Genomic DNA, 26,323 nt, shown 5'->3' on the forward strand with positions numbered 1-26,323 from the left:
AGAAGAAACGAATACGTGATGTGAGACACTATTTTCCTAGAATAGTGTAAAGATGTCAGTTCCCTTCAAATTAACCTACAAATTCGAGGCAATCCCATTCAAATCCCAAGACAGTTTTTTAAACAAAAACTGGCCAGCTGACATTTGGTAGAGAAAATGTGCAAGCATAGCTACAAAATGGATGAAAAAGAAGATCACGGAGCAGACATTAAAATACGTTCTTACAGAGCAACTGCAGTTAAGTATGTAGCGTGATACTGATACAGGAAAAGAAAACCAGGTTGATAGAATAGAGTCCAGATAAAAATAGTATTTTAGACCCATGAAGAAAGAATGAACCATTCAATAAAAGATTTTAAAGTAACTGGATCTTTATGCAAGGGAAAAAAGTTAGATCCCCTACCTTGACCGTACCAAAACACCAGACAGATTCCATACGGATTAAAAATAAATAAATCACAACAAATATTATAAGAGTACAGAAGAAAATATCAGAGACTATTTTTATACCATGAGGCGAAAAGGCCTTGTTAACAAGACCCATGTCCCATAAGCCATGAGGCAGATATGGTGACGGACTGTCCACACCTCCTGTTCATCGTAGTCCTTGCCCCCTTGATCCCCTGGATTGTTTGTCCTCTTCCTGTTGATTTATAAAACTCTCTTCATATGAAATATATTAATCCTTTCAAGGGCTTTCACTGAATTTCAATGTTTCAAATATTTGTCAGTGTTTTTATCGTGAAGGAGACGGAACAGTGGGATAGGAGCACAGGCTGACTGCAGGCACAGCTGGGTTCTGCTTTGGGTTTTGCCACAGGGGCCTTAAGCTGATCCCCTTCTATGTAGGAAAGAAGGATGGTGATATCATCCTCACAGGACTGTGGGGATTAAATCAGATGTCTGGTTTATTCCAAGCAGAAATCAGACAAGACGATCAAATCTATCAAATGTTTCTGCATGTGGTATCAGGTCACAAAGCTTTTTCTCACCACAAGATTATAAAAGTATTGATTCTATTTTCTTCTAGTACTTTGAGGGGTTCTTGTTTCTCTTTTTTTACATGTACTGAAATATGTTTTTTTAAGGTGAGAAATAGGGATCTGTTGTTATTTTCCTCCCAAATAATTAAGCAGTTGTTCTATTACCATTTATTTATTTTCTTCCACTGATTTGAATACTAAAAGGTAACATTTCAATGTTTATTTATTTTTGAGAGCGACAGAGAGAGAGAGAAAGAGTGAGAGAGGGGCAAAGAGAGAGAGACACACACACACACACACACACAGAATCCAGAGCAGGCTCCAGGTTCTGAGCTGTCAGCACAGAGCCCAACACAGGGCTCGAACTCCTGAACCATGAAATTATGACCTGAGCCAAAGTAGGACGCTTAACCAACTGAGCCACCCAGGCGCCTCTAAAAGGTAACATTTCAAAAGTCCTAGTCATCCACGGATCTGTCTATTGCTGGACTCTGTAGGCTACTTCACATAAATATTAGGTTGCATTATTCCTCATTGTGAAATTGACACAATGCCTCATCTCTTCCTTTGAACATCATTATTGTCCACTACAGGAAAAAAACTGCATGGTCTCTGACCTCAAAAAGTGTATCATCTAAGTAGGGAGAGGAAATAATGAAACCACATAAAAAAATATAAACACAAGGTTAAACCACATAGGAATTTAAAACAGCAATAGGAGTTTATAGAACTTCCCAAAAGCAAAAGGCTGCAGGCCACCTCAAGATGCAGAGTACTGACTGGACAATGGCCAATGATTTCTCTTCCCAGAGGTCATGGTAAGTTGACCCCACGCTAGTTCCTAGGCTCTTAGGCTGAGAAATCAGACTCTGATCTCATCAAGAGAGAACGCACTTCTTTCTGCATGGAGGCAATATCACCTTACCAATGTCACAGGACTGATCAAAATCAGAATGTCAGGTCATGACTTGACAATAAGGAAAACATCCATTCCACAGATAGGGCATCTGTGTCCACATGATTGGGCATTACCTCCTGTGGAGACAGGCCTCTGTGGCACACTGAAGTATAACCAGAAGGCTATTTGGTGAGAAGAGAAGTGGAAGAAAAGTAATTAGCTGAATCCAGTGTTTCATGGAAAGGACGGAGGTAGCTAGATCCATCCATCTGCCCCGCGGGCACAGCCCGGCTGGTGGGCCTGACTCTCATCTGCTGCCTGAGGTGCCATCTCTACTCTTAGGCAAGGCTAGGTGGGCACTGCCCATGTTGGTCTCTTCCTCACCATTTCTATGCTTTTACTACTGACCAACCCTCCAGAAGACAGACATGTTTCTCCTTAGCAGTTAATACATCCAGTCAGGTTTTACTCAAGTCTGATAGACCAGGAAGCCTTACATATCTCTGCTCTGATCCATGACCTTGATATTTCTCTCTTGAGGAGCTGCCTTTTAACAAACTGTTTAGCATATTTTTGTGATCAGGGGAGGGGAATGCGTCACTGCAGACCCTAAGAAATGGTGACAATCTCACAGAAGGACTAGGTCCAGGAGTATTACAGTATTCGGGGAAGGCTTTGTGAAGAAAGATGAACTCGAGTTGGCTTTTGAAGGCTCACGGGACTTCCACCAGCAGAGTGAAATAAAGGAATTTCAAGTGGGCAAAGTCACCAACAAAAGTAGGAATGGGCATGGTCTGACTAGGGGATGGTGAGGGGCTGCTTTGGCTGAAATGGAGGGTTGCCATGACAGATGGCAATATATAGATATAGATATAGATATAGATATAGATATAGATATAGATATAGACATAGATATATAGATATATAATAAGCATATGTATATTTGAATAAATATATTGAATATATATTCAATTCATACATAATTGAATAAAAGGTAAACAGGCAAGCTCCAGGAATAGGCAACTGTAATTATGACACGCTTTGAGTAGCCTGATGCAGGATTTTAGCTGCCGGGTTTTAACTGAACCTGTTTACACAATGCCTTGCGTAGTGGAGGAGAGAGCTGTAGGTACATCTAATTAATCAACAAGATGACACTTTTATCTCTAAGCCATGCCCTTTCTTCCAAGATGACTGATAGCTCCATGAAGGTGAAGACTATTTCTCTCTCATCATTTTAGCCAACGAGGAAAGAAATCAGTGGTAGTAGGAGGATGACTGGTGAGTGCATCGAATCGACATAATTTTTTTGAGTTGAAGAAATTTTACTATCATGTCAACTGTGGCCTTCTTAGACCTAATGTCTCAGAACAAGCTAATGGCTTGTTATCTTGGTTACAATCCACAGATGTCTCCCGGCAGTGGGGTTCCTTTTAAAATCCCTGGAATATACTTTGCAATAAAAGGACAAAGCATATCTCAGTCCTCCAGACTGAAGAGGGATATCAAGTCGTGATAGGTGGGAAAGTGGCTTTGATTTTCAGTTTGTGGGTTCTGAATCTATTATAAAGAAGGAATATAGTCTGGGAATCTGAATTAATTGTTGTCCTTACCTCAATGAGACAGAAAACCATGATCAAAACCATCACTACTACAGTCACAGATATTGCCAAGATGAGTTTGTTGTTATAGCCATAGCCTGGAACTTCTTTTGTGAGCTAAAAAAAGGGAAAGAACAATTTTTTTAGAAAACAGAGATAGGATGAAAGTTAACTATTCTTTAACGACTCTAAAACCCCATTCTTTCCGATGAATCGCTTATAGGTTCTTAAGGAATATACCAAATCTAATGTGATATGTAATCTTAATCATTAGCATTTTCTTCAAGACTTGATGTATCTTGTATGTTAGGTCCTCTTTTTGTCTACTCTGGGAACAGCGGCACTGTTTCCTAAATGAGCAAAGTGGCAGATCGCTGCCTTAGCCAAAATTATGTGGCCAAGACAAGACCCGGACTAGGAGCCCCTGGTCCTTGTGCTTGGGTCCATGTCCTAAACCACCTAAATGTCAAGACCCCACATTTTGGGATTTATCCTCACCTCCCTTGACTCCTGCCCTCTCTGTTCACTCTGGACTTCTGTGCTCTCATTGATATAATTCTCATTTTTCCATTGGTCCATATCCCACTCTGCCTTGGACACCTTTACTTCTTGCTGCTCGCTGAGAAGCTTCATCAGGAGGCCTGTTCTGGAGACGAGCTTGGCACAGGCCAGCTGCACCTGGGTCTCAGAGCAGTCCATTTTCAAAGTCCGGATAACATGAGAAATGAGCCTTCTCACGTCATTGCTGGGGATGAGGGACTGTAGCTGCTGGTTTAACTGAATTTCAAACAGATCACCTGAGGACGAGAGCTTTGACACAGTGAAGCCTGTGGCTTTTGGGGGCAAGCCAGTGCCCGCATTGTGGTATTCCTGTTGTGTACCATTGGTTTGTTTAACGGTCGGCATAGAGTTGTCTGCAGTAACAGTAGAATTAGCAGCGCAAAGATTCTTACGGTCTGTGAATTCAGGGAGGGTTTGTTCTGGCACAGTAGTGTTTCCTGTAGAAATATTTTCTTCAGAAACATTTTGGGCAGTAGTGTTCTCTACAGTAGCGTTTTCTCTGTAACTTCCTGAAGGAGCAAATAATTCTGGAAAAGGATTTTTCTGAGGACTCAGTTCTCCCGGAGATGAAAAATCCTCTCGTGAAGGGGAATTTATGAGGCTCCTGACTGCAGAGGATGGAGGCCTCTTTGCAAGCAGCTGTCTATTACTGAGTGAACTTTCCTTTCTGGACTTTCGATTCGGTTTGGCCTTGGGTGTTCTGTGGACCACACGGGAGCGACTTTTATGAAAGCGGTGTGTCTTTCTGGGGTGTGAGGCTGGTCCGAAAGCCTTCATATTTCTAACTCTAGCATTTGCATCTTCTAGAACAAAAATGGTGTACGTTAAGTCTTTTGATTCTTTTTTCATGTCAGGTGGGGATTTTGGAGCGGGGGGGGCAGAAGGCCTGCCCAAAGAGTATTGCTTCAGGAGAGAAGAGACCGCTGCCTTGTGCTCATCCATGAACGAAGGCTCTGGATTGAAGGAGCTTCCCACTGATTTGCTGGGCCTGTGCGCCACGGGAAGCTCCCCTGGGGATGGTGTCCTGAGCCTTCTTTCCTTGGGAGCGGGGGTGGCAGAAGGCCTGTCCAAAAAGTATTGCTTCATCAGAGAAGAGACCGCTGCCTTGTGCTCATCCATGAACGAAGGCTCTGGATTGAAGGAGCTTCCCACTGATTTGCTGGGCCTGTGCGCCACGGGAAGCTCCCCTGGGGATGGTGTCCTGAGCCTTCTTTCCTTGGGAGCGGGGGTGGCAGAAGGCCTGTCCAAAAAGAATTGCTTCATCAGAGAAGAGACCGCTGCCTTGTGCTCATCCATGAACGAAGGCTCTGGATTGAAGGAGCTTCCCACTGATTTGCTGGGCCTGTGCGCCACGGGAAGCTCCCCTGGGGATGGTGTCCTGAGCCTTCTTTCCTTGGGAGCGGGGGTGGCAGAAGGCCTGTCCAAAAAGTATTGCTTCATCAGAGAAGAGACCGCTGCCTTGTGCTCATCCATGAACGAAGGCTCTGGATTGAAGGAGCTTCCCACTGATTTGCTGGGCCTGTGCGCCACGGGAAGCTCCCCTGGGGATGGTGTCCTGAGCCTTCTTTCCTTGGGAGCGGGGGTGGCAGAAGGCCTGTCCAAAAAGTATTGCTTCATGAGAGAAGAGACCGCTGCCTTGTGCTCATCCATGAACGAAGGCTCTGGATTGAAGGAGCTTCCCACTGATTTGCTGGGCCTGTGCGCCACGGGAAGCTCCCCTGGGGATGGTGTCCTGAGCCTTCTTTCCTTGGGAGCGGGGGTGGCAGAAGGCCTGTCCAAAAAGTATTGCTTCATCAGAGAAGAGACCGCTGCCTTGTGCTCATCCATGAACGAAGGCTCTGGATTGAAGGAGCTTCCCACTGATTTGCTGGGCCTGTGCGCCACGGGAAGCTCCCCTGGGGATGGTGTCCTGAGCCTTCTTTCCTTGGGAGCGGGGGTGGCAGAAGGCCTGTCCAAAAAGTATTGCTTCATGAGAGAAGAGACCGCTGCCTTGTGCTCATCCATGAACGAAGGCTCTGGATTGAAGGAGCTTCCCACTGATTTGCTGGGCCTGTGCGCCACGGGAAGCTCCCCTGGGGATGGTGTCCTGAGCCTTCTTTCCTTGGGAGCGGGGGTGGCAGAAGGCCTGTCCAAAAAGAATTGCTTCATCAGAGAAGAGACCGCTGCCTTGTGCTCATCCATGAACGAAGGCTCTGGATTGAAGGAGCTTCCCACTGATTTGCTGGGCCTGTGCGCCACGGGAAGCTCCCCTGGGGATGGTGTCCTGAGCCTTCTTTCCTTGGGAGCGGGGGTGGCAGAAGGCCTGTCCAAAAAGTATTGCTTCATGAGAGAAGAGACCGCTGCCTTGTGCTCATCCATGAACGAAGGCTCTGGATTGAAGGAGCTTCCCACTGATTTGCTGGGCCTGTGCGCCACGGGAAGCTCCCCTGGGGATGGTGTCCTGAGCCTTCTTTCCTTGGGAGCGGGGGTGGCAGAAGGCCTGTCCAAAAAGTATTGCTTCATCAGAGAAGAGACCGCTGCCTTGTGCTCATCCATGAACGAAGGCTCTGGATTGAAGGAGCTTCCCACTGATTTGCTGGGCCTGTGCGCCACGGGAAGCTCCCCTGGGGATGGTGTCCTGAGCCTTCTTTCCTTGGGAGCGGGGGTGGCAGAAGGCCTGTCCAAAAAGTATTGCTTCATCAGAGAAGAGACCGCTGCCTTGTGCTCATCCATGAACGAAGGCTCTGGATTGAAGGAGCTTCCCACTGATTTGCTGGGCCTGTGCGCCACGGGAAGCTCCCCTGGGGATGGTGTCCTGAGCCTTCTTTCCTTGGGAGCGGGGGTGGCAGAAGGCCTGTCCAAAAAGTATTGCTTCATGAGAGAAGAGACCGCTGCCTTGTGCTCATCCATGAACGAAGGCTCTGGATTGAAGGAGCTTCCCACTGATTTGCTGGGCCTGTGTGCCACGGGAAGCTCTCCTGGGGATGGTGTCCTGAGCCTTCTTTCCTTGGCCATGTTCTCCACAGATGGCTGGGCGTTCTGTTTACTCTGGATGTTCTGATGTCTCAGTTCTTTTAAGTGCCTTTTCCGTATGCCCTTTGGGCCCTTGATGACCTTGTTCACTCTCAGGGACTTTTCCCCCACACTCTCAACCTCGTCTAGGCTCTTCTCCTGCGGTTGGGCAGTTTCCAATTTCTTTGGAAAGATTTGACGTTTAAACTTGGGACCTAAAAGGCTGGAATGTATAAGCATGGCCATTTTTTCTTTCTTTTTCATTTCATCAATTTTTTCCTGAATTTCTGCATCTAACAAATTTTCCAGAAAGTCGAGTTTTCTCAGTTTATTCTTGTAAGTTGAATTGTTGGATCCAGGTTTAAGAGAAGGGTCCCCTGTGTCGTTCATCGAGTGACCCACGGGCTTGTCTCCCTCTTGCACATTTGAAAACAGAAGTTTAATCAACGGTAACAGCGTCGATTCTACGTCTTCTAGATTGCCCTCCGAGAAATAAGGCAATATGTAATTCAGTGCACTAATGACATCACTTTCGTCATTGAAGTCTAGCTGTTCATTCATAAAGGCTGACAAACTGACACGATCTATGTCTGAGGATGCCTTCTCTGGCTCAATAGTCAGCTCCGTGCTGGCGCTCTTCTTTCGAGCTGTCAATACCTTCATGAATGATCCTTCTGCATTCCTTGGGTATACTTCCTGATCTGTCGAAGAAGAAGAAGAGATGAGTTTTGATAATGAAAGACTGACAGCACAGCTCTTTGTCAATGCAGTCATACGTCCCAGTCAAGCAAATTAAGAATCAGCAAATACTTGAGCGCCATTTAGAGAGGAGACGAACTCAAACTTGGACCTACGATTGGCAACAACAAAAGGACAAAAAGATGTGTTTTGAAAAAGTAGCTATTTCCTCAGAACATTCCACAGTGTGAATAACTATATTTAGAGTTATTCCATTGGTCCCTAAGGGCCGATTGCCCAGGCCTCAAGAAAAGCCAAGGCCGGAAGATACTCGGCTAAACTGTGTGCAGCTCTAGTGCGACTCCTGGCATTCACATACCCCACCCTGTCCTGCTTCGGGGGCAGAGGGAGCGCGAGTCTTCCTCCTTCTACGTCTTCAGTGGCCTTGAGTTCTTGCTACCATCACATATGCACGGGACAACACCCGTCACCAGCAGGTCCTCATCTGGTGGATGCCCTCTCCGCCCACCCACCAATTCCTTCGCTTGGTCCCTGCTCCCATATATCGCACCTCCCGTAACATAAGCTCTAGACAGAAAAAACTAAAAACAAGACCCGCTAAGTCCACCCTGGTTCTTTGCTTAAATTTGGGCAGAGATCTGGGGTATAGGTTAAGAGATTTTCCAGGTATGAGAGAGATGCCACTGTGGGGCGTTCAAAAAAATCAACGGAATGATACTTGAGGTTTTAAAATGCAGAAGGGATAAAGAAACTTTGGTCAAATGCCTACTTTGCCTTCATTTCCTTTCATTTCCAGATTGCTAGCTTTACTGAGAGAACCATCCAGAGCTTCCAACTACATGAAGGTCAAGCGTACAGCTTGTGTACACTGAACAGCACTGTGCAGCTGGGTTTTTCCAGAAGAATTAAAAGTATTTTTAGTGGTGCTGGTGAGAGTCGGAGGAGGAGGTTATAAAGGTCACGAGAGAGGAGGAGCAGCGGGCTGGCAGAGCGCCCAAAACGGGAGAGGAGACTCGAGTGCTAGGCTAAGGCACCTCTGATCTCATTTTTCCTCGCCTGTCAAAGGAGATAAAAAAAAAAATGCCTATTCTGCCCACCTCTAAGGGAGAAGGGAGTAAGATAATTGGTAAAACATTGTTTTGGAAAATAAGCAACACTACTTATAGAAGTAGCAAAGTGTAATTTATGCTGTGCCCTAGACCATTGACAGGGACCCATATTCAAGCTATCCAGGTGCAAAAGCACATTTTGGAAGTCACCAAGTTAGTGCCAATAAAACCTAAGAACAGAAAAATACCTAAAAGCACCTGTGTTTTGGATAGAAAAGCTTAAGATTCAGAACAAGAGTTGGACAGCCCAAGAATAGAAGAGCCCTCTCACCCGTTAGAACGGTTGGGTAGCAGCTTCTGGTTAGGGAACAGAAACACAGAGGCTCCAAATAAAACTTTTTCAGAAATCAGCATCACTTGTACTCTTACACACTTATAAAAACAACAAAATAAACAAAAAGGTATCTCCACCTGTCCTATAAGACAAAGGGCACCTGAGACCTAACGCACGTAAAATCAGCTTATAAACTGTGATGCACTATGTGAACAGGTTTTCATTTTGGGGTAGTTGACTTAATAATGTAACTGAGAATCTGACTTTTAACAAAGGAATAGTTCTTAGAAATTCAGGGATCTGAACTCTGAATGAGTAAAAATAAGGCAATGACATCATTAGTTTAAAAATTTACCATTGTTAGGGTGCCTGGGTGGCCCAGTCAGTTAAGCATCCGACTTTGGCTCAGGTCATGATATCACAGTTCAGCCCCGCATGGGGCTTGCTGCTGTCAGTGTAGAGCCTGCTTCGGATTCTCTGTCCCCCTCACTCACTCTCTGCCCCCTCCCAGCTCACACACGTGAATGCTCTCTCTCTCAAAAATGAATAAACATTAAACAAAATTATCATTGTTGATTAAAAATAAAAGTTAAACCACAAATAAAATAAAAATTTACAAATTTATCATCAGGCAATTAGGACTTACCACAACGTGTGCCATTTGTCAGACATGCACTGTCACAATGTAGCTTGACTGTCTTACAGACAACCTCAACAGTATTTTTAAATTGGCAGAGACAGCAGGCCATACGGCTAGGTAAAATCCTACAAATGGAAACACAGACAATTAAATTAGTGGTAAAGGAGTTACTTGAGTAGGTAGAAGAGGCGGGCCAAAGTCATCACAGGGCTGTGCAAAAAGGAATTCTTGAGGCACATGGCCTGGATGGTTGGGTAGGGACCAGTTGGCCAACTGCTGCTCTTGAATATTATAAATACACAGATAGAAGGACAGAGGTGCCCAACAGAAAGGTAAGGATGACATGGGGTATGGTACCCTTAGAATGAGATAGAGATTAGAACTGGGTGACACTGATCAGTAGTTTAATACACAGGTAACTCCTTCCAAGCCAAAAGTCTCACTTTGGGTTGAGAGCACACAGAAAGAGGGTAGACTTCTAAGAGTTTGAATAAATCTGAAATATGGCCCATACTGAGGATAAAAAGCAATCAACTTTGGCTCAGGTCATAATCTCGTGGTTCATGGGTTTGAGCCCCACATCAGGCTCTGTGCTGAGAGCTCGGAGCCTGGAACCTGCTTCAGATTTGTCTTCCTCTCTCTCTACCCCTTCCCTGATCACTCTCTGTGTCTTAAAAATAAATAAATGTTAAATTTTTTTTTTTTAAAAAAGCAATCAATCAAAAACTAATCCATAATCTACACAAATGCTACAATTAGCAGACAAGGACATTTAAAAAAGTTATTATAACAGTATTTCATATATGGAAAAAACCCCATGCCTCTACTTAACTCAATGAATTGTGCAACAACTTCAAGTGGCCTAATATATGTATACTTAGAGTCCACGAAGGAGAGGAGATATAAAAAAAATTTGAAAAACTAATAGCCCCCACATTTCCAAATAAGTAAACCCTATAAACTCACAAATCCAGGAAGGTCAATGAACTCTGAGCACAACATGGATTAAACTACATGTTTAGTTTAATCCATTCAACACGGATAAAACTACACCACGGCACATGATAATCAAACTGGTCAAAGCCAGCGATAAAGAGCAAATCTTAAAAGCAGCCAAAGGAACAAAACCACACATGACACACAGAGCAACGAAGATATAACAATGACAACATATTTCTTGTTGGCAATAATGTAAGCCAGAACTCGGTGGGGCAACATCTTTCAGGCAGTGAAAAGGAGAGGGGGACCAAATAGCTATCAAGCTAGAATTCTATACCCAAAGCTTTCAAAAATAAAAGCAAGATAAAGACTATCTGAGACATACAAGAGCTGGAAGAATTCATCATTAGCAGGCTTACACTGTAGAAATGCCAAAGGAAGTATTTTTTTAAATGTTTATTTGAGAGACAGAGAGAGAGGGCACGTGCAGTATGCGTGTGCAAGGGGGAAAGAGCACTGAGGAGACAGAGAATCCCAGGCAAAGCCCAATGCGGGAATTGAGCTCACAAACTGTGAGATTATGACCTGAGCCAAAATCAAGAGTTGGATGCTTAACTGACTGAGCCACCCAGGTGCCCCTAAAGAAAGTATTTTTAAGCAGAAGGAAAAGGATAGCAGACGGAAATGTGGATCCACACAAAGGAATGAAGAACATTAGAACTGGTAACTATATAGGTTATGATTTCACTTCACTATATGTATGTATATCATTTCACTATATGATTTCACTTATATGTAGAATCTCAGAAAAAAACAAACAAACAAACAAACAAGGGGTGCCTGGATGGGCTAAGTCAATGAAGCATCCTACTCTTGATTTCGGCTCAGGATCTCAGGGTCGTGAGATCGAGCCCTGTGTCAGGCTCCACGCTCAGCATGGATTAGATTAAGATTCTCTTAAGATTCTCTTAAGATTCTCTCTCTCTCTCTCTCTCTCTCTCTCTCTCTCTCTCTCTCTCCTCTGCCCCTCTCCCCAACTTGTACACTCTGTCTCTAAAATTAAAAAAAAATACACCAAAAACCGTAAGATACCTAGGAATGAACCTAATCAAAGAGGTAAAAGATCTGTATGCTGAAAACAATAGAACGCTTATGAAAATAAATTGAAGAAGACAGAAAGAAATGGAAAAACATCCCATGCTCAAGGATTGGAAGAACAAATATTGTTAAAATGTCTATACTACTCAAAGCAAGCTACACATTCAATTCAATCCCTATCAAACACCAGTATTTTTCACAGAGCGAGAACAAACAATTCTAAAAGTTGTATGGAACAAGAAAAGACCCCGAATTATAATGTTGGGAAAAAACAAACAAACAAAGCTGGAGGCATCATGATTCTGGACTTCAAACTGTATTACAAAGCTGGAATCATCAAGACAGTGTGGTACTGCACAAAAACAGACACATAGATCAATAGAATAGAATAGAGAACCGAGAAATGGAGCCACAAATACACGGTCAACTAATCTTCGATAAAGCAGAATATCCAATGGAAAAAAGATAGTCTTTGCAATAAATGGTGTTGGGAAAACTGGACCGTAACATGCAGAAGAATGAAACTAAACCACTTTTTTACACCATACACAAAAATAAATTCAAAATGGATGAAAGACCTAAATGTGAGACAGGAAACCATCAAAATCCTAGAGGAGAACACAGGCAGAAACCTCTTTGATCTCAGCTAAAGCAACTTCTTACTAGACATGTCTCCAGAGGCAAGGGAAACAAAAGTACAAATGAACTACTGAGGAGTGCCTGGGTGGCTTAGCGGGTTGAATGCCTGACTCTTGGTGTTGGCTCAGGTCGTGATCTCAGGGTCGTGGATTGAACTCTGCATCAGGATTCTCTCTCCACTTGAGATTCTCTCTCTCCCTCTCTCTCTGCTCCCCCCCCCCCATGCATACATGTATGTGTGTGTCCATGTTCTTAATTAATTAATTAATAGGGGCACCTGGGTGGCTCAGTTGGTTAAGTATCTGACTTGGCTCAGATCATGATCTTACAGTTCGTGAGTCTGAGCCCCGTGTCAGGCTCTGTGCTGAGAGCTTGGAGCCTGGAGCCTGTTTCAGATGCTGTGTCTCCCTCTCTCTCTCTCTGCCCCTCCCCTGCTTGCACTCTGTCTCTCTCTCTCAAAAATAAACATAAACAAACACACAAACAAACAAACAAACATTTTTTAAAATGAATTATTGGGACCTCATCAAGATAAAAACCTTCTGGGGCACCTGGGTGTCTCAGTCGGTTAAGCTTCTGACTTCAGCTCAGGTCATCATCTCACGGTTTGTGAGTTCGAGCTCCGCATCGACTCTCTGTTGACAGTGCGGAGCCTGCTCAGATCCTCTGTCTCCCTCACTCTCTGCCCCTACCCCACTCTTGTGCTCTCTCTCTCAAAAACAAACATCCATTAAAAAAAGATAAAAAGCTGTACAGCAAAGGAAACAATCAACAAAATTAAAAGGCAACTGATGAAATGGGAGAACATATTTGCAAATGACATAATCTGATAAAGGGCTAGTATCCAAAATATATAGAGGACTCAACACCCAAAAAAATCAAATACATAATCCAGTTAAGAAAAGGGCAGAAGACATGAATAGACAGTTTTTCAAAGAAGACATCCAGAAGGCTAACAGACACAGGAAAAGATGCTCAATATCACTCATCATCAAGGAAATACAAATCAAAATCACAATGAGATACGACCTCACATGTGTCAGAATGGCTAAAATTAATAACTCAGGAAACAACAGATGTGGAGAAAGGGGAACCCTTCTGCACTGCTGGTGGGAATGCAAACTGCTGTAGCCACTCTGGAAAACAGTATGGAGGTTTTTAAAAAGTTAAAAATAGAACTACCCTACAACCCAGCAATTGTACTACTAGGCATTTAACCAAAGGATACAAAAATGCTGATTTGAAGGGGCATGTGCACCCAATGTTTATAGCAGCACTATCAACAATAGCCAAAGTATGGAAAGAGCCCAAATGTCCATTGATGGATGAATGGATGAAAGATGTGGTATATATATACAATGGAGTATTACTTGGCAATCAAAAAGAATGAAATCTTGCCGTTTGCAACTACATGGATGGAACTGGAGGGTATTACGCTAAGTGAAATTAGTCAGTGAAAGACAAAAATCGTATCACTTCACTCATATGAGGACTTTAAGAGACAAAACAGATGAACATAGGGAAGGGAAACAAAAATAATATAAGAACAGGGAGGGGGACAAAACAGAAGAGACTCATAAATATGGAAAACAAACAGAGGGTTACTGGAGGGGTTGTGGGAGGGGGGATGGGCTAAATGGGTAAGGGGCACTAAGGAATCTACTCCTGAAATCATTGTTGCACTATATGCTAACTAATTTGGATGTAAATTTTAAAAAATAAAAAATAAAACAAGGTAAAAAATAAACAAAAAATAAACAAAAAACCAAATGAATGAATAAACAACAACAAAAAAGAGAAAACACTTGTAAATATGGAGAACAAACTGGGGATATGGACAAAATGAGTGAAAAGGGTTAAGAGGTACAAACTTGCAGTTATAAAATAAATAAGTCACCAGATGAAAAGTACAGCATAGGGAATATAGTCAATAATACTGTAATATACTTATTGTGGTGAGCATTTCATAATGTATATAATTGATCACTGTGTTGTGAGCATTTCATAATGTATATAAAAGTTCACTGTGTTGTACACCTGAAACTAATTTCATATTACATGATCTATATATACTTCAATAAAAGAGATAATTGAGGGGCACCCAGGTGGCTCAGTCAGTTAAGCATCTGACTTCAGCTCAGGTCATGATCTCATAGTCTGTGATTTCAGGCCCCACATCAGGCTCTGTGTCTACAGCTCAGAGCCTGGAGCCTGCTTCAGATTCTGTGTCTCCCTCTCTCTCTGCCCCTCCCCCACTTGCACTCTGTCTCTCTCAAAAATACAAAAATAAAAAAAGATAATTGACTATTTAAACAAACAAACAAAAAATAATATGGTGTGCTAAAAGTAAAATGTATGAAAACAATAGCACAAAGGTCAGGAGGGGAACCATCGAAGTACACTATTTATTGTAAGGTTCTTATACTATTCATGAAATCATATAATATCATTTGAAGATAGACTGTGATAAGTTAAACATGAACACTACAAACCATTAAACAGCTACTAAAATAACAAAACCTGAGTTGTAACTATTTATCCCCCCACCAAAAAATAATAAAACGTACTAAATCAACCCAAGAGCAGGAAGAAAAAGAAAAAGAAAAGAAACAAAGAACAGATGGGATACATAGAAAAGAGTAGACAGTAGCTTTAAATGTAATCATGTAAATAATTACATTAAATATAAATGGTATAATCACCTAATTAAAAGATAGAGTTGTCATACTGGATAAAAAAGCAAAAGCCAACTATATGCTGTCTATAAGATTCATCTTCAATACAAAGATATAAGTAGGTTAAAAATATGGAAGAAATTATGCCTTGCTAACACTAATCAAACGAAACCTTGAGTGGCTATATTTACTATAGGACAAAGTCAATTTCAAAGCAAAGATATTACCAGGGATAAATGAGGTTATTCCATTGTGATAGAAATGTCAACTATTAGAAAAGACATAACTTAAAAATTTATGTATCTGATAACAGAACTTCCAAATATATTAAGGAGAATAGGAAAGAGAGACACATAAGTACACAATTATAGTTGGAGATTTCAATATCCCTCTCTCAATAATTGACAGAAAAAATATATAGAAAATGAGTAATGATACATCAGACTTGAAAAATACTACCAACCTACTTGACCTAGTTGACATTTATAGAATACTCCACACCAAATCAGCAGACTACATATTTTTTTTCAAGTGGACACATAATATTTATCAAAATAGACCATATTCTCATCTATTACCAGAATTCATTGGCTATAAAACAAGCCTCAATAAATTTAAAAGGATTTCAGTCATCCAGCATATTGTTCTGTGACCACAATGGAATTAAATAACAAATTAACAGATCTGTAAAATCTCCAAATATTTAGAAACTAACCAACACACTCCTAAGTAACCCTATTGGTCAAATAAGTCAAAATGGATATTAGAAACTATTTTGTACCAACTGAAACTGAAAACACAACATGTCAACATGTGGGATGTTGCTCATATAGTATTCATCTTCCCCAGGGTCCACTTTTAAGAAACTAGAAAAAGAAAAGGAAATTCATCACTGAGTAAGGAGAGAAAGTGGAATGATAAAGATCAAAGCAGAAATTTTTAAAAAGGAAAACAAAAATAGAGAAGTCAGTGTAATGAAAAGGCACTTTTTAGAGAAGATAAGTAAAACTGATAAACTTCTGGCCAGATTTATCAAGAAAAGACAAGAGAAGACACAAATTATCAATATCAAAAATGAGAGGAATGACATCACTACAATTCTACAGATACTAAAAGGATAATAAGGGAATGTTATAAAATACTTTATGTCAATAACTTCAAGATGAAATAGATTCCCTGAAAGACATGAACTACTCAAAAAAATAAAGTATGTAATTTAAGTAGCACTATTACAAAAATAAAATCTGTAGTTTAACACTTTCTCACAAAGAAAGCTTCAAGCCCACATGGCTTCACTGGTGAATTCTAGCAAACATTTAAGGGAAAAATAATGCCAATTCTGCACAAACTGTACTAGAGAATTGAAGAGAGGGGAATACTTCCCAACTCAATCTTAAGGCCAACATTCACCTTACGAAAAATAGATAAAGACCTTAGAAGAAAGGATAGATAGAAGATCTCATATACTGCTGGCTGGAATGCAAAATGGTACATCCACTTTAGAAAACAGGTAAGCAGTTTCTTAAAAAGTTAAATATACACTTAGCATATGATGTAGCAATCCTGCCATTAGGTATTTTACCACCTGCCCCCCTCCCCCAATGAAAACATATGCTCATACGAAGACCTGCATGTAAGTGTTTTAAGCAACTTTATTCATAAAGGCCAAAAAGCTAGAAACAACTCAAATGCCCATTAACTGATGAATGCATAAACAAACTGGTATATCCTCACAACTGCAATACTACTCGGCAATAAAAAGGAAATGAACTACTGACATGTGCAAAAACATGGATGAGTCTCTGGGGTGCCTGGGTGGCTCAGTCAGATAAGTGACCGACTTTGGCTCAGGCCATGATCTCATGTTCCGCAGGTTCATGCCCTGTATTGGGCTCTGCGCTGACAGAGCCTGGAGCCTGCTTCGGGTTCTGTCTCTCTCTCTCTCTCTCTCTCTCTCTCTCTCTGCCCCTCTCCTGCTTAGCTCTCTGTTTCTCAAAAATAAATAAACGTTAAAAAAGTTAAAAAAAAAAACATGGATGAATCTCAAAAGGATTATGCTGAAAGGAACCAATCACAGAAGACTGCATACTGTATGATTTCATTTATTATTTTTTTTAATGTTCATTTATTTTTGAGAGAGAGAGAGAGATGGAGTGCAAATGGGGAAGGGGTAGAGAGACAGGGAGACACAGAATCCGAAGCAGGCTCCAGGCTCTGAGCTGTCAGGACAGAGTCCGATGCAGGGCTTGAACTCACAGACCGCCAGATCATGACCTGAGCTGAAGTCGGACGCTTAACTGCCTGAGCCACCCAGGTGCCCCTTGTATGATTTCATTTATAAGACACTGTGGAAAAGGCAAAACTATAGGGACAAAAATTATGTTGGTGGTTGCCAGGGCTGGTGGTGAGAAAAGGGGATTGGCTGCAAAGGCACATAGGGGCCTTTTGGGGTGACAGAAATGTTCTACGTCTCAAATGTGGTGGTGGTTACATAACTACACGTTTGTCAAAACTCATCAAACTGTATGCTTAAAAAGAGTAAATTTTATACCTCAATAAATCTGACTTAAGAAAACAATAAAACAAATCTAAATAAACAACTAAGTGAAAATACACATAAGAAAAATCAACTTACAGTGTTTCCAATTCAAGGGTCATCATGAGGATGCTCTCAACTGTTGTAAGTGACACCTGTGTTGATCCCATGTCTCTGAAGGAGAAAGCCCAAACATGCGTGATTTGAACCCAAGGATAAAAATTCTGTACCTAAAAAGATACTTAACAACATGTGATTACTTCAATTCTGGCTTCTTTGTCAAGTCAGCTCAAGAGTTTTCTTGCTATGGACAATAATTTCAGAAAGCTCCCAATGAAGACATTTTATGTGCATCATCAAATTAATCACCTTGGTGCTCAACAGTACAATCCTTTTTACTCTTATCCTCATTTTCATTCTCAATTGCATCCACCTCTCTTGATTAGTCTTTTTTTCTTTTAATATACACTTTACTCCACTTTCCACTTTGAGATAAATGGTATTTCTACCTACATCTACAAGTCCCATGTCTGTTATGTGTTCTTCAATACTACTCCTTCCTCTGCAGGCTATCTTGCCCATATACGTTTTTTCTTTGCTAATAATGCTTATTTCAATAACCCAGTTAAAATTTAAATTACGACTTTTTAACCAAAACGCAAATACTGAATCTTTTGATGACAACAAAAAAGATCAGAAATCATCTCGCGAGCCATGAGATTGTTGCAATACTTACAAATATTTTAATGCTGGCAACTTAAAAAGATAGGAATCTTCAACAGTTGACAGAGGGTTACGACTGATAATTCTGAAAAATGCAATGGAATTAAAATTATCTGCATTTCCAGTAATGACTACCATGAAAGTTTATGTTCATTTTGGGGGTATGGAACTGGAAGGTGAAAACTAATCATTTTCTGCCTTTGCCTATAAGTCACCCTTAGATTCTGTAAAGCACTCTTCCTTTGGGAACTACCCAGCTCTCTGGACGATAAAGTGGAGAACAGAAAGAGGAAAAAAAAATTTTTTTTTTTTTTACGTGGACAGCAAAGCAAAGATATGCCAAAGAACTTTTTGGGCTGAAAATCCTAGAAGTGACTATGCTGGTAGGATAGTCAGGCTCTGTAGGAAAGACTGTTTCTAGTGTCCTCTATAATTCTAGGTGCTTTTCCTTTATCTCTAGAAATGTAAAAAATTCCACAGTTTAAAACACCCGGTTAAAGACAAAAATAGGACCAATTCCTCAGTTTGGGGGCCAAAGACAAAGGGATTAATCTAAGAGGAAATGGTGAAAGCTATACCCCCACCATGTGTATTCTCCTATGACAGCCTTTGTTAGGTGGCATATGATCCCGTTTCCTTATCCATCTCCTGGACTGCCAGCTCCTTGAGGGCAGGGACCATACTCTATTGTCATTTTTGTCCCTGTGCCTGACAGAGTGCTTGTTATTTACTAGGTACTTAGTGAAGGCTTGTTGAATAAATAACATTTTGTCACTGCTTGACACAAGTTTTTATTCCAAAATGCTGAGTAGATTTTCTTCTCAGTTCTTTACAGCAAAAATAAAGTGAAGGAAACAGGAAGAAAGAAAAGAAAATCTGCCTTTAGGTTGACTCTGCTCAAGAATCATCACTGTACTTTTGCAAAATTATAAGGATAATCATCACAACCAATACTATTGAGCTATAGGGCATCTGTGATCAGCATTTCACATTTAAACCTCACAGTAACCTTATGTGATAGATACATCACTACCCCATTTTACAAGTGAGGAAACTAAAGTACAGAGAGGTTGTATAATTTGTCCCAGTTTGTCAAGCCAGTCAAGAAGCAGAGCTGGAATCTGAACTCAGTTCTGACTCCAAAGCCTGTATTTAACTTGTATGAAAAAAAAGGGGGTTTAAAATAGCCGTTACCTTAAACTTAACTTTGAGAGCATTAAATATAGAAACACTTTGCTGAACTTCATCTCTCCATCTGGGAGAGCTTCTCTAAGAATTACATTTTCTATTTTTATTCCTTTCCTCTAATCATCTCCCATGATTAAGTATTTAATTAGCCTGTGATCATTGAGACTTTAGAGATTTCATTTTTTATTTTTTTATTCTATTTTTTGAGAGAGAGTACAAGAGTATGAGTGAAGGAGAGGCAGAGGAAGAGAGAGAGAGAGAGAGAGAGAGAGAGAGAGAGAGAGAGAGAGAGAATCCCAAGCAGGCTCCATGCCCAGTGCACACAGCCTGACATGGGGCTTGATCCCATGACCGCAAGATCATGACCTGAGCCGAAATCAAGAGTCAGGCAGTTACCTGAGCCACCCAGGTGCCCTGAGACTTTAGAGATTTTAAAGCCCTGTTACAGGTGAATCAGTGAAAATGAGAAAGGAAGGACGTCTGAAAATTCATCCTTCCGTAAAAGCAACAACAACAACAACAACAACAAAAACTAGCAAAAATGGTCAAAATCAACTTTCTCAGAACTTTGGAAATTTTAACCAATGGGCTTGCAGCAACCCGAGAGCATTTATTAAAGAACAAATTACTAATTTCTATAAGAACAGTGAGCTCTGTGGTTTTAACTTGTCCTCAACCTCTGCTCTCCATCCTGATGGTAGCCTTAAAAATTGCCCACATCCCAGGGGAACAAAATGGAGCTGAAGTTCCTTAAAGCCTCATTCCCAAGGAACAAACTGTCATTGTTCTACCTGTCTACTGGGGTCCCTAAAAAACTTCACTTGAAAGCCTTGCCCTTGACCTCACTGAGAACTGCACAGTGCTAAAATAGCCTCTTCCCAAGGGGCATTTTTTGAAAACAATTATAGATAAATGTTTTAATCTGGCAGCTATGTGAGGCAATTGAAAACAAGACAAAAAATAGCCTAAACAAAAAGCCTAAAAGGAAAAAGCTGAGAAATGAGATGTCCATAGGGACTTTGAAATGCTCCAACATCTTCCCGGGTAACTAGAAGACCACAAGACATATTCCTGGGAATGTAGAAAAAAAACCTTAGCACTAATAAATGAGTTCAGCAAGGTTACAGGACACAAGATCAATATGTAAAAATTAGCTTTATTTCTATACATCAGCAATGACTATTCCAAAAATGAAATTAGGAAAACAATTCCATGTATAACAGTACTCAAAAGAACAAAATACTTAGGAAAACATTTAACCAAAGAAGTGCAAGAATCACACTAAAAACCACAAAACGTTGTTGAAAGAAATTAAAGAAGATTGAAATAAATGTAAAGATATGCCATGTTCACGGATCAGAAGAAAATATTGTTAAAATGGCACTATACCCCAAATTGAACTGTGGTTTCAGTATAATCCCTATCAAAACCCCAACCGACTTCTTTCCAAAAACTGGCAAGCTAATTCTAAAATCTGTATGTGAATTCAAGGGACCGAGAATAGCCAAAATGATCTTTTAAAAAAAAAAAAAGTTTATCTATTCATTTTGAGAGACAGCGAGCATACACACCCGTGCAGAAGAGCAAACATGAGCGAGTGTGACTGGGGAAAAGTGTGAGCAGGGGAGGGGCAGAGGGAGAAGGAGAGGGAGCATCCCAAGCAGGCTCCATGCTGTCAGTGCAGATTGCAACACGGGGTTCCATCTCACAAACCATGAGGTCCTGACCTGAGCTGAAATCAAGAGCCGGCCACTTAACCAACTGAGCTACCCAGGTGCTCCAAAACGATTTTGACAAAGAACAACAAAATGGGAAGACTCACACGCCCTGGTTTCAAAACCTACTTCAAAACTACAGTAATCACGGTGTGGTACTGGCATAAGAACAGACATGTAAGTTGATGGAACAGAACTGACAGTCCAGGAATAAATCCTCACATTTATGGCTCACTGATTTTCAACAAGGCTGCCAACACCATTCAATGTGGGAAGACTAGTCTTTTCAAATGATGCTGGGACAACCGTATATCCCCATACAAAATAATGTAGTTGGATTCCTACACTTCACGCCATATATAAATATTAACTCAAAATGAGTCAAAGACCTAAATGGAAGAGCTCAAGCTATAAAACTCTCAGGAGAGAAATCTTTATGACCTTGGATTTAGGCAACAGTTTCTTAGACATGACACAAAAAGCACAACAAACCAAAGGAAAAATAGATAAACTGGACTTTATTTAAAAATAAAAAAACAACCCACAACTATCATATGTCTGATACAAGTCTAGTATCCAGAATATCCAGAATATATAAGGAACTCTTAAAACTCAGTAAAAAGACAAATAATCAAATGTTTAAATGGGTAAAGGATTTGAAGAGACATTTCGCCAAAGAAAATACATGAATGGCCAATAAGCACATGAAAAGATGCTCAATGTCTTAGGTCATTAGGGAAATATAAATCAAAGCTACAATGAGATACTACTCTACACTCACTAAGATGGCTATGATCGAACAGAGAGACAGTGATAAGTGGTAGCAAGATTTGGGGAAACCAGAATCTTCATACATTGGTGGGAATGTAAAATGGTGTAGTCGCTGTGGAAAACAGTGTGGCAGTTCCTCAAAAGGGTTAAATATAGAGTTACTACATGACCCAGCAATTCCACTCTTAGGTATGTACCCAAGAGAATTAAAAACATATGACCACACAAAAACTTGTACATGAATACTCACAGCAGCATTATTCATAATAGCCAAAAAGTCAAAATAATCCAAATGTCCAATAACTCACGAATGGATGAACAAAATGTGATTGGAGCACCTGGGTGGCTCAGTCGGTTAAGCATCTGACTTTGGCTCAGGTCGTCATCTCACAGTTCATGAGTTCGAGCTCTACATCGGGCTCTGTGGTTTTGGATCCTCTGTCCCCCTCTCTCTCTCCGCCCCTTCCCCGCTTGTGTGTGCACTCTCTTTCAAAAAGAAATCAACATTAAAAAAAAGAATGAAGTACTGAAACATGCTACAACCGGATAAATCTTGAAGCCAACAAGCTATGTGAAAGAAACTAGACACACATTTCTATGAAATGTCCCGAATAGGCAAATCCATAGGGGCAGAAGGTAAATTAGTTGTTGCCAGGGGCCTGGGAGGAAGGGAGAATGGGGAGTAAAGGCTGATGGGTATGGTATTTCTTTCGAGGGGGGCGATGACAATGTTCTGGAATTAGCAGTGATTATTGTCTATCAAAGTATACCATTGGACTATATACTTTATAATGTTGCATATTCTATTAGGCGGACTATATCTCAATTTGAAAAAAAAAAAAAAAAGAACCATGTTGTGATAAATAGAGAACCAGTTGCCAGAAGATCAAACATGTTAGTAGGTGGAGAAAAGGGGAGCGAAGATTCAAACTCTTCCACAACGGAGGTCAGAGGGAGTTAGCGGTGCGGCTGGGAGCCATGCATTTTTGTTCTTGCCTTGGAAACTCCCCTATTCTTCCTATTCCAGCCCATTCTTCTACGTTTTTTCGGGCCCATTAACATGTCGGGTTTGCGTAACACTAGTTAATATCCAGTCAGACAATGTTATGAAGAGAAAGAACGTGAGTGTCACATGTCTGGTTAAACACAGTTCCTCAACCTTGAGGCTCTGAATGTCCTTTGGCTTTGAAAAAATAAAAATGGCATTAATACCTACAAGCTTACTGGTGGGCTCTGTGCAAGTAACCTCTTCCACGTGTGTGTCTTCCCCTGCCCACTGCTTCCTCCCCCCCCGCCCCCCCCACCCCCCACCCCCGGCTCCCTATTAAGAAAGACTATGAAGAATTATGCAGCCAAAACACTTTAGTAGTTTGTTATCCTTCCCCCCAACTATCTCAGTGCTCTACCCCCACTGTCCCCCCCCCTCTTTCCTGGTAGCTCACCCATGGCCTTATACCCATCGGCTCGGTGCTTCCTCTTACCCAGGCAGCCCTCCTGCTGAGATGAATGCCCTGTGTTTATGTGTAGTGAAAACAAAATACAGGCCACTCCAAATTATCCTATTTCCTCCTGTCTTTAGTGCCGCCTTCTCTTCATGGAGCTATTGTGCCTGAGCCAAGGGGAGAATGAGAACTGACCCGACAGGTTACATCTGCTGGACCGACAGCAATTGTTTTTCCACAGACTGCGATACGAACGAACACGAACGGTGGACGCTGCGCTAGAGATCATCTCCATTTCCGTTCAATTCCCTCATTTTACAGATAAAACGTGTGCTGACTCAGTCTATTGGCTTTTGGATATTCGTGGGCTTATCTTTATGGGAGTAAAACATAACAACAGTTATCCTCAAAGACTGTCTCATAATCAAAGTTGAAGAAATACTGTTCTAGATATCTTTTTGTTTTTTAAAAAACTCTATCTTATTTGAAGAGGAAAACTCAAGTATTTTTGCAAAAGCTTTCTGTTGCAGAGCAACGGGACAGACTAAAGGTAGCTCACAAAATAAGGGAACATTTCTTACGTGTTATTTTTTTTTTCTCCAAATTCTTCTACAGAGGTCCAGACAGATGGGCTACGTTTCCTTTCTACTCACTGAGGAGACAGAGAAGACTTGAGGACTGAAGCTTGTCACCACTGTCCTGAATGTACTGAAATCCTAACAGCTTTGGCTGAAAAAACGTCCAAAGCAGGCAGTGAAAATACATTTCAAATAGGACAAACTCCAAACTCTCTATGCTGGAATCCCAAGGCATGGAGGGAAAACTGGCTCCTTGGAGGAAAGCAGTTGAAGAAATAAGTAGAGTGATCTAGACCCTATTCCAGTATGTTTGAAGTACTTGGGGATAGAATAACCCCTTTCCTTTATTCATCTACATAGGTCCATGAGCCATGAGAACATGACTCCCCATGCGAAGCTCCTCAATACAAGACATCTAACGGCATCACGTAGATCCTTTCTCAGGGGTTGGGCGGGGGGAGGGGCGAAGCCTAAAGAATCTGAAATGGTGAGCCCCTGTTTTAATGCAAGTTCTGAGAACAGCCTTGAAGAGGAGTTTCTGGCAGTGAGGAACAGCCCAAGAAGCAAGGGCCCCGGAATCAGGCAGACCTAGGTCTGAATTCTGGCTGTCGCTTCCTGGTGAAGGGACTTAAGTAACGAACGTCTCCGAGTCTTTTTAGCAGCATTTACCTCATAAGGCAACTTGAGGATTAAAGGAAAGAGCATGTGCAAAGCACCTAGCATAAGGCTGGGCACAGAGTGGGTGCCTAGCAGTGACGATGTGATGTTTGCACCAGGCGGTGAGCAGGAAGCCTGGGGATGCCCATGGGTGGCATGGCCAGGAGCTCCCGAAGCATAGGGAAAAGGAGCTCCCTGCTCGAAAGGTCCTATTCCAGTGAGAAGCTGACTCCAAGGGACGACGCCCAAAAGGCCGGTTGTCATTCAGGTCCTACCTAGTGCCGGGGAATGCGGAATTGTATTACTCGCGAAGCTTCTTAAGTGGTGCTGTCACTTACTGACAGTGTGAAGCTAGGCAAGTCAGCCGATGTCTCTGAGTTTCAACTTCCTCATCCCCGAAATGAGGATGACACTCCCTGTATCACAAGAGTTGCTGGAAAACCGAAAATGAAGTGCCGTGTGAGGGGCCACGTCCGGAGCATTTCCCACGTGCCAGGCTCTGTTCTAAGAGTTTAAGACGCACCGTCTTACTTGCAGCACAAGCGAAAGGTCTTAGCGTAGTGCCGGGGCGCAGTAAATACCTAGCAGAGGTAGGTATTAAAGAAATGATATGGGGCGGAGGAGCAACTACCAGCAACTACCAGCTTCCCAGAGAAAGAAGATGCCTTGGCATACACGTGGGAAGAATCCGATGCAGCTGGGAGAAGACAAGTAACAGTGGGGTATGACTATCGCAAAGCTTCTGAACTACCACACACGGGAACTAATAAAAGTTACCCTAAATCACCCCAAAAGGACAGCCCTGAGGTGCCATCTTCATCCTTAACGTTGATGCCTTTCTGACTCTGAGAAGAAGCCGCCAGGATTTCCGGGACACACCGAAAAGCGACGACAATATCCTGAAGTGTGTAAGCTTGTGTGGGCACGCAGCCGTCTAAAAGGAAGCAGATGGCGGTTGACTGGGGGAGCGTTAGGGCGTCTCTGTGACTGCGGCTCGACTCTGCCTTCAGAGGGTGGCCACACCTACCGCAACGAGATTCTCAACAATAATTCAAAAGGGGTAAGGCTTAGATTTTCCTCATTCTCCCTTAGAGCTTATGTTCTTGGCACAACACTGATGCGCCACAGACGAGCCAGCATGTGAGTGTGCTCTATCCCGATAAGGTACAGCCTTTCTACATCGTAGAGCCCTTCAGCTCCTAAACTCATGGAGCTCGTACTGTTAGAAGCAATGAAGTGAATTTTTTAAAATAAGCCATCGGTCTGGACCTGTGTAGGTGAATGAAGGAGAAGCACTTTAAAGTCAGGAAAAAAAAAAAAGTATCCTTAACATTTAGGATTATCAACCACTGTTGGTTTTCCATAATATATTTCATTCCTGATTTCATCTGAAAGAAATAGGATTATTACTACCATTCAAAAAGTGGTACCTTATTAATAAACTCTTGGCATGGCTTTGAGGTGGGTTTCAGATTCAAAATAGACTTTACCACACCGCTAACGTGTTCACTCAGTGTTTATCAATAACTTAAGAGGCTTCATTCAAAAAACTTACTGAGATAGAATTACCTGAAACCCAGGGGTGAATCGAGGCCTTGTAGGGTCT

The 26,323-nt window shown here is 41.8% G+C and overlaps 1 protein-coding gene and 1 long non-coding RNA gene across 2 annotated transcripts in view; one reads left to right on the forward strand and one right to left on the reverse strand.

Annotated features, from left to right (window-relative positions):
* The window catches only part of LOC131497281 (uncharacterized), a 26,497-nt gene extending 17,305 nt beyond the window's left edge, over positions 1-9,192 (forward strand). The window contains exon 5 of the long non-coding RNA XR_009254863.1: positions 8,530-9,192. This is a non-coding gene — a long non-coding RNA (uncharacterized LOC131497281). The remainder of the gene's footprint in view (positions 1-8,529) is intronic.
* LOC131497279 (leucine-rich repeat-containing protein 37A2-like) overlaps positions 1-26,323 on the reverse strand; it is a 45,375-nt gene that overhangs the window by 2,881 nt on the left and 16,171 nt on the right. The window contains exons 4-10 of the mRNA XM_058703472.1: positions 18,380-18,451; positions 17,743-17,817; positions 9,763-9,881; positions 7,458-7,735; positions 6,990-7,190; positions 3,981-5,048; positions 3,495-3,599 (exon numbers count right to left, since the gene is read on the reverse strand). Of these exons, the coding sequence (XP_058559455.1) occupies positions 3,495-3,599; positions 3,981-5,048; positions 6,990-7,190; positions 7,458-7,735; positions 9,763-9,881; positions 17,743-17,817; positions 18,380-18,451 (1,918 nt within the window). The remainder of the gene's footprint in view (positions 1-3,494; positions 3,600-3,980; positions 5,049-6,989; positions 7,191-7,457; positions 7,736-9,762; positions 9,882-17,742; positions 17,818-18,379; positions 18,452-26,323) is intronic.

Source organism: Neofelis nebulosa, chromosome 16 (assembly GCF_028018385.1).
Source record: "Neofelis nebulosa isolate mNeoNeb1 chromosome 16, mNeoNeb1.pri, whole genome shotgun sequence".
NCBI lineage: Eukaryota > Metazoa > Chordata > Mammalia > Carnivora > Felidae > Neofelis > Neofelis nebulosa.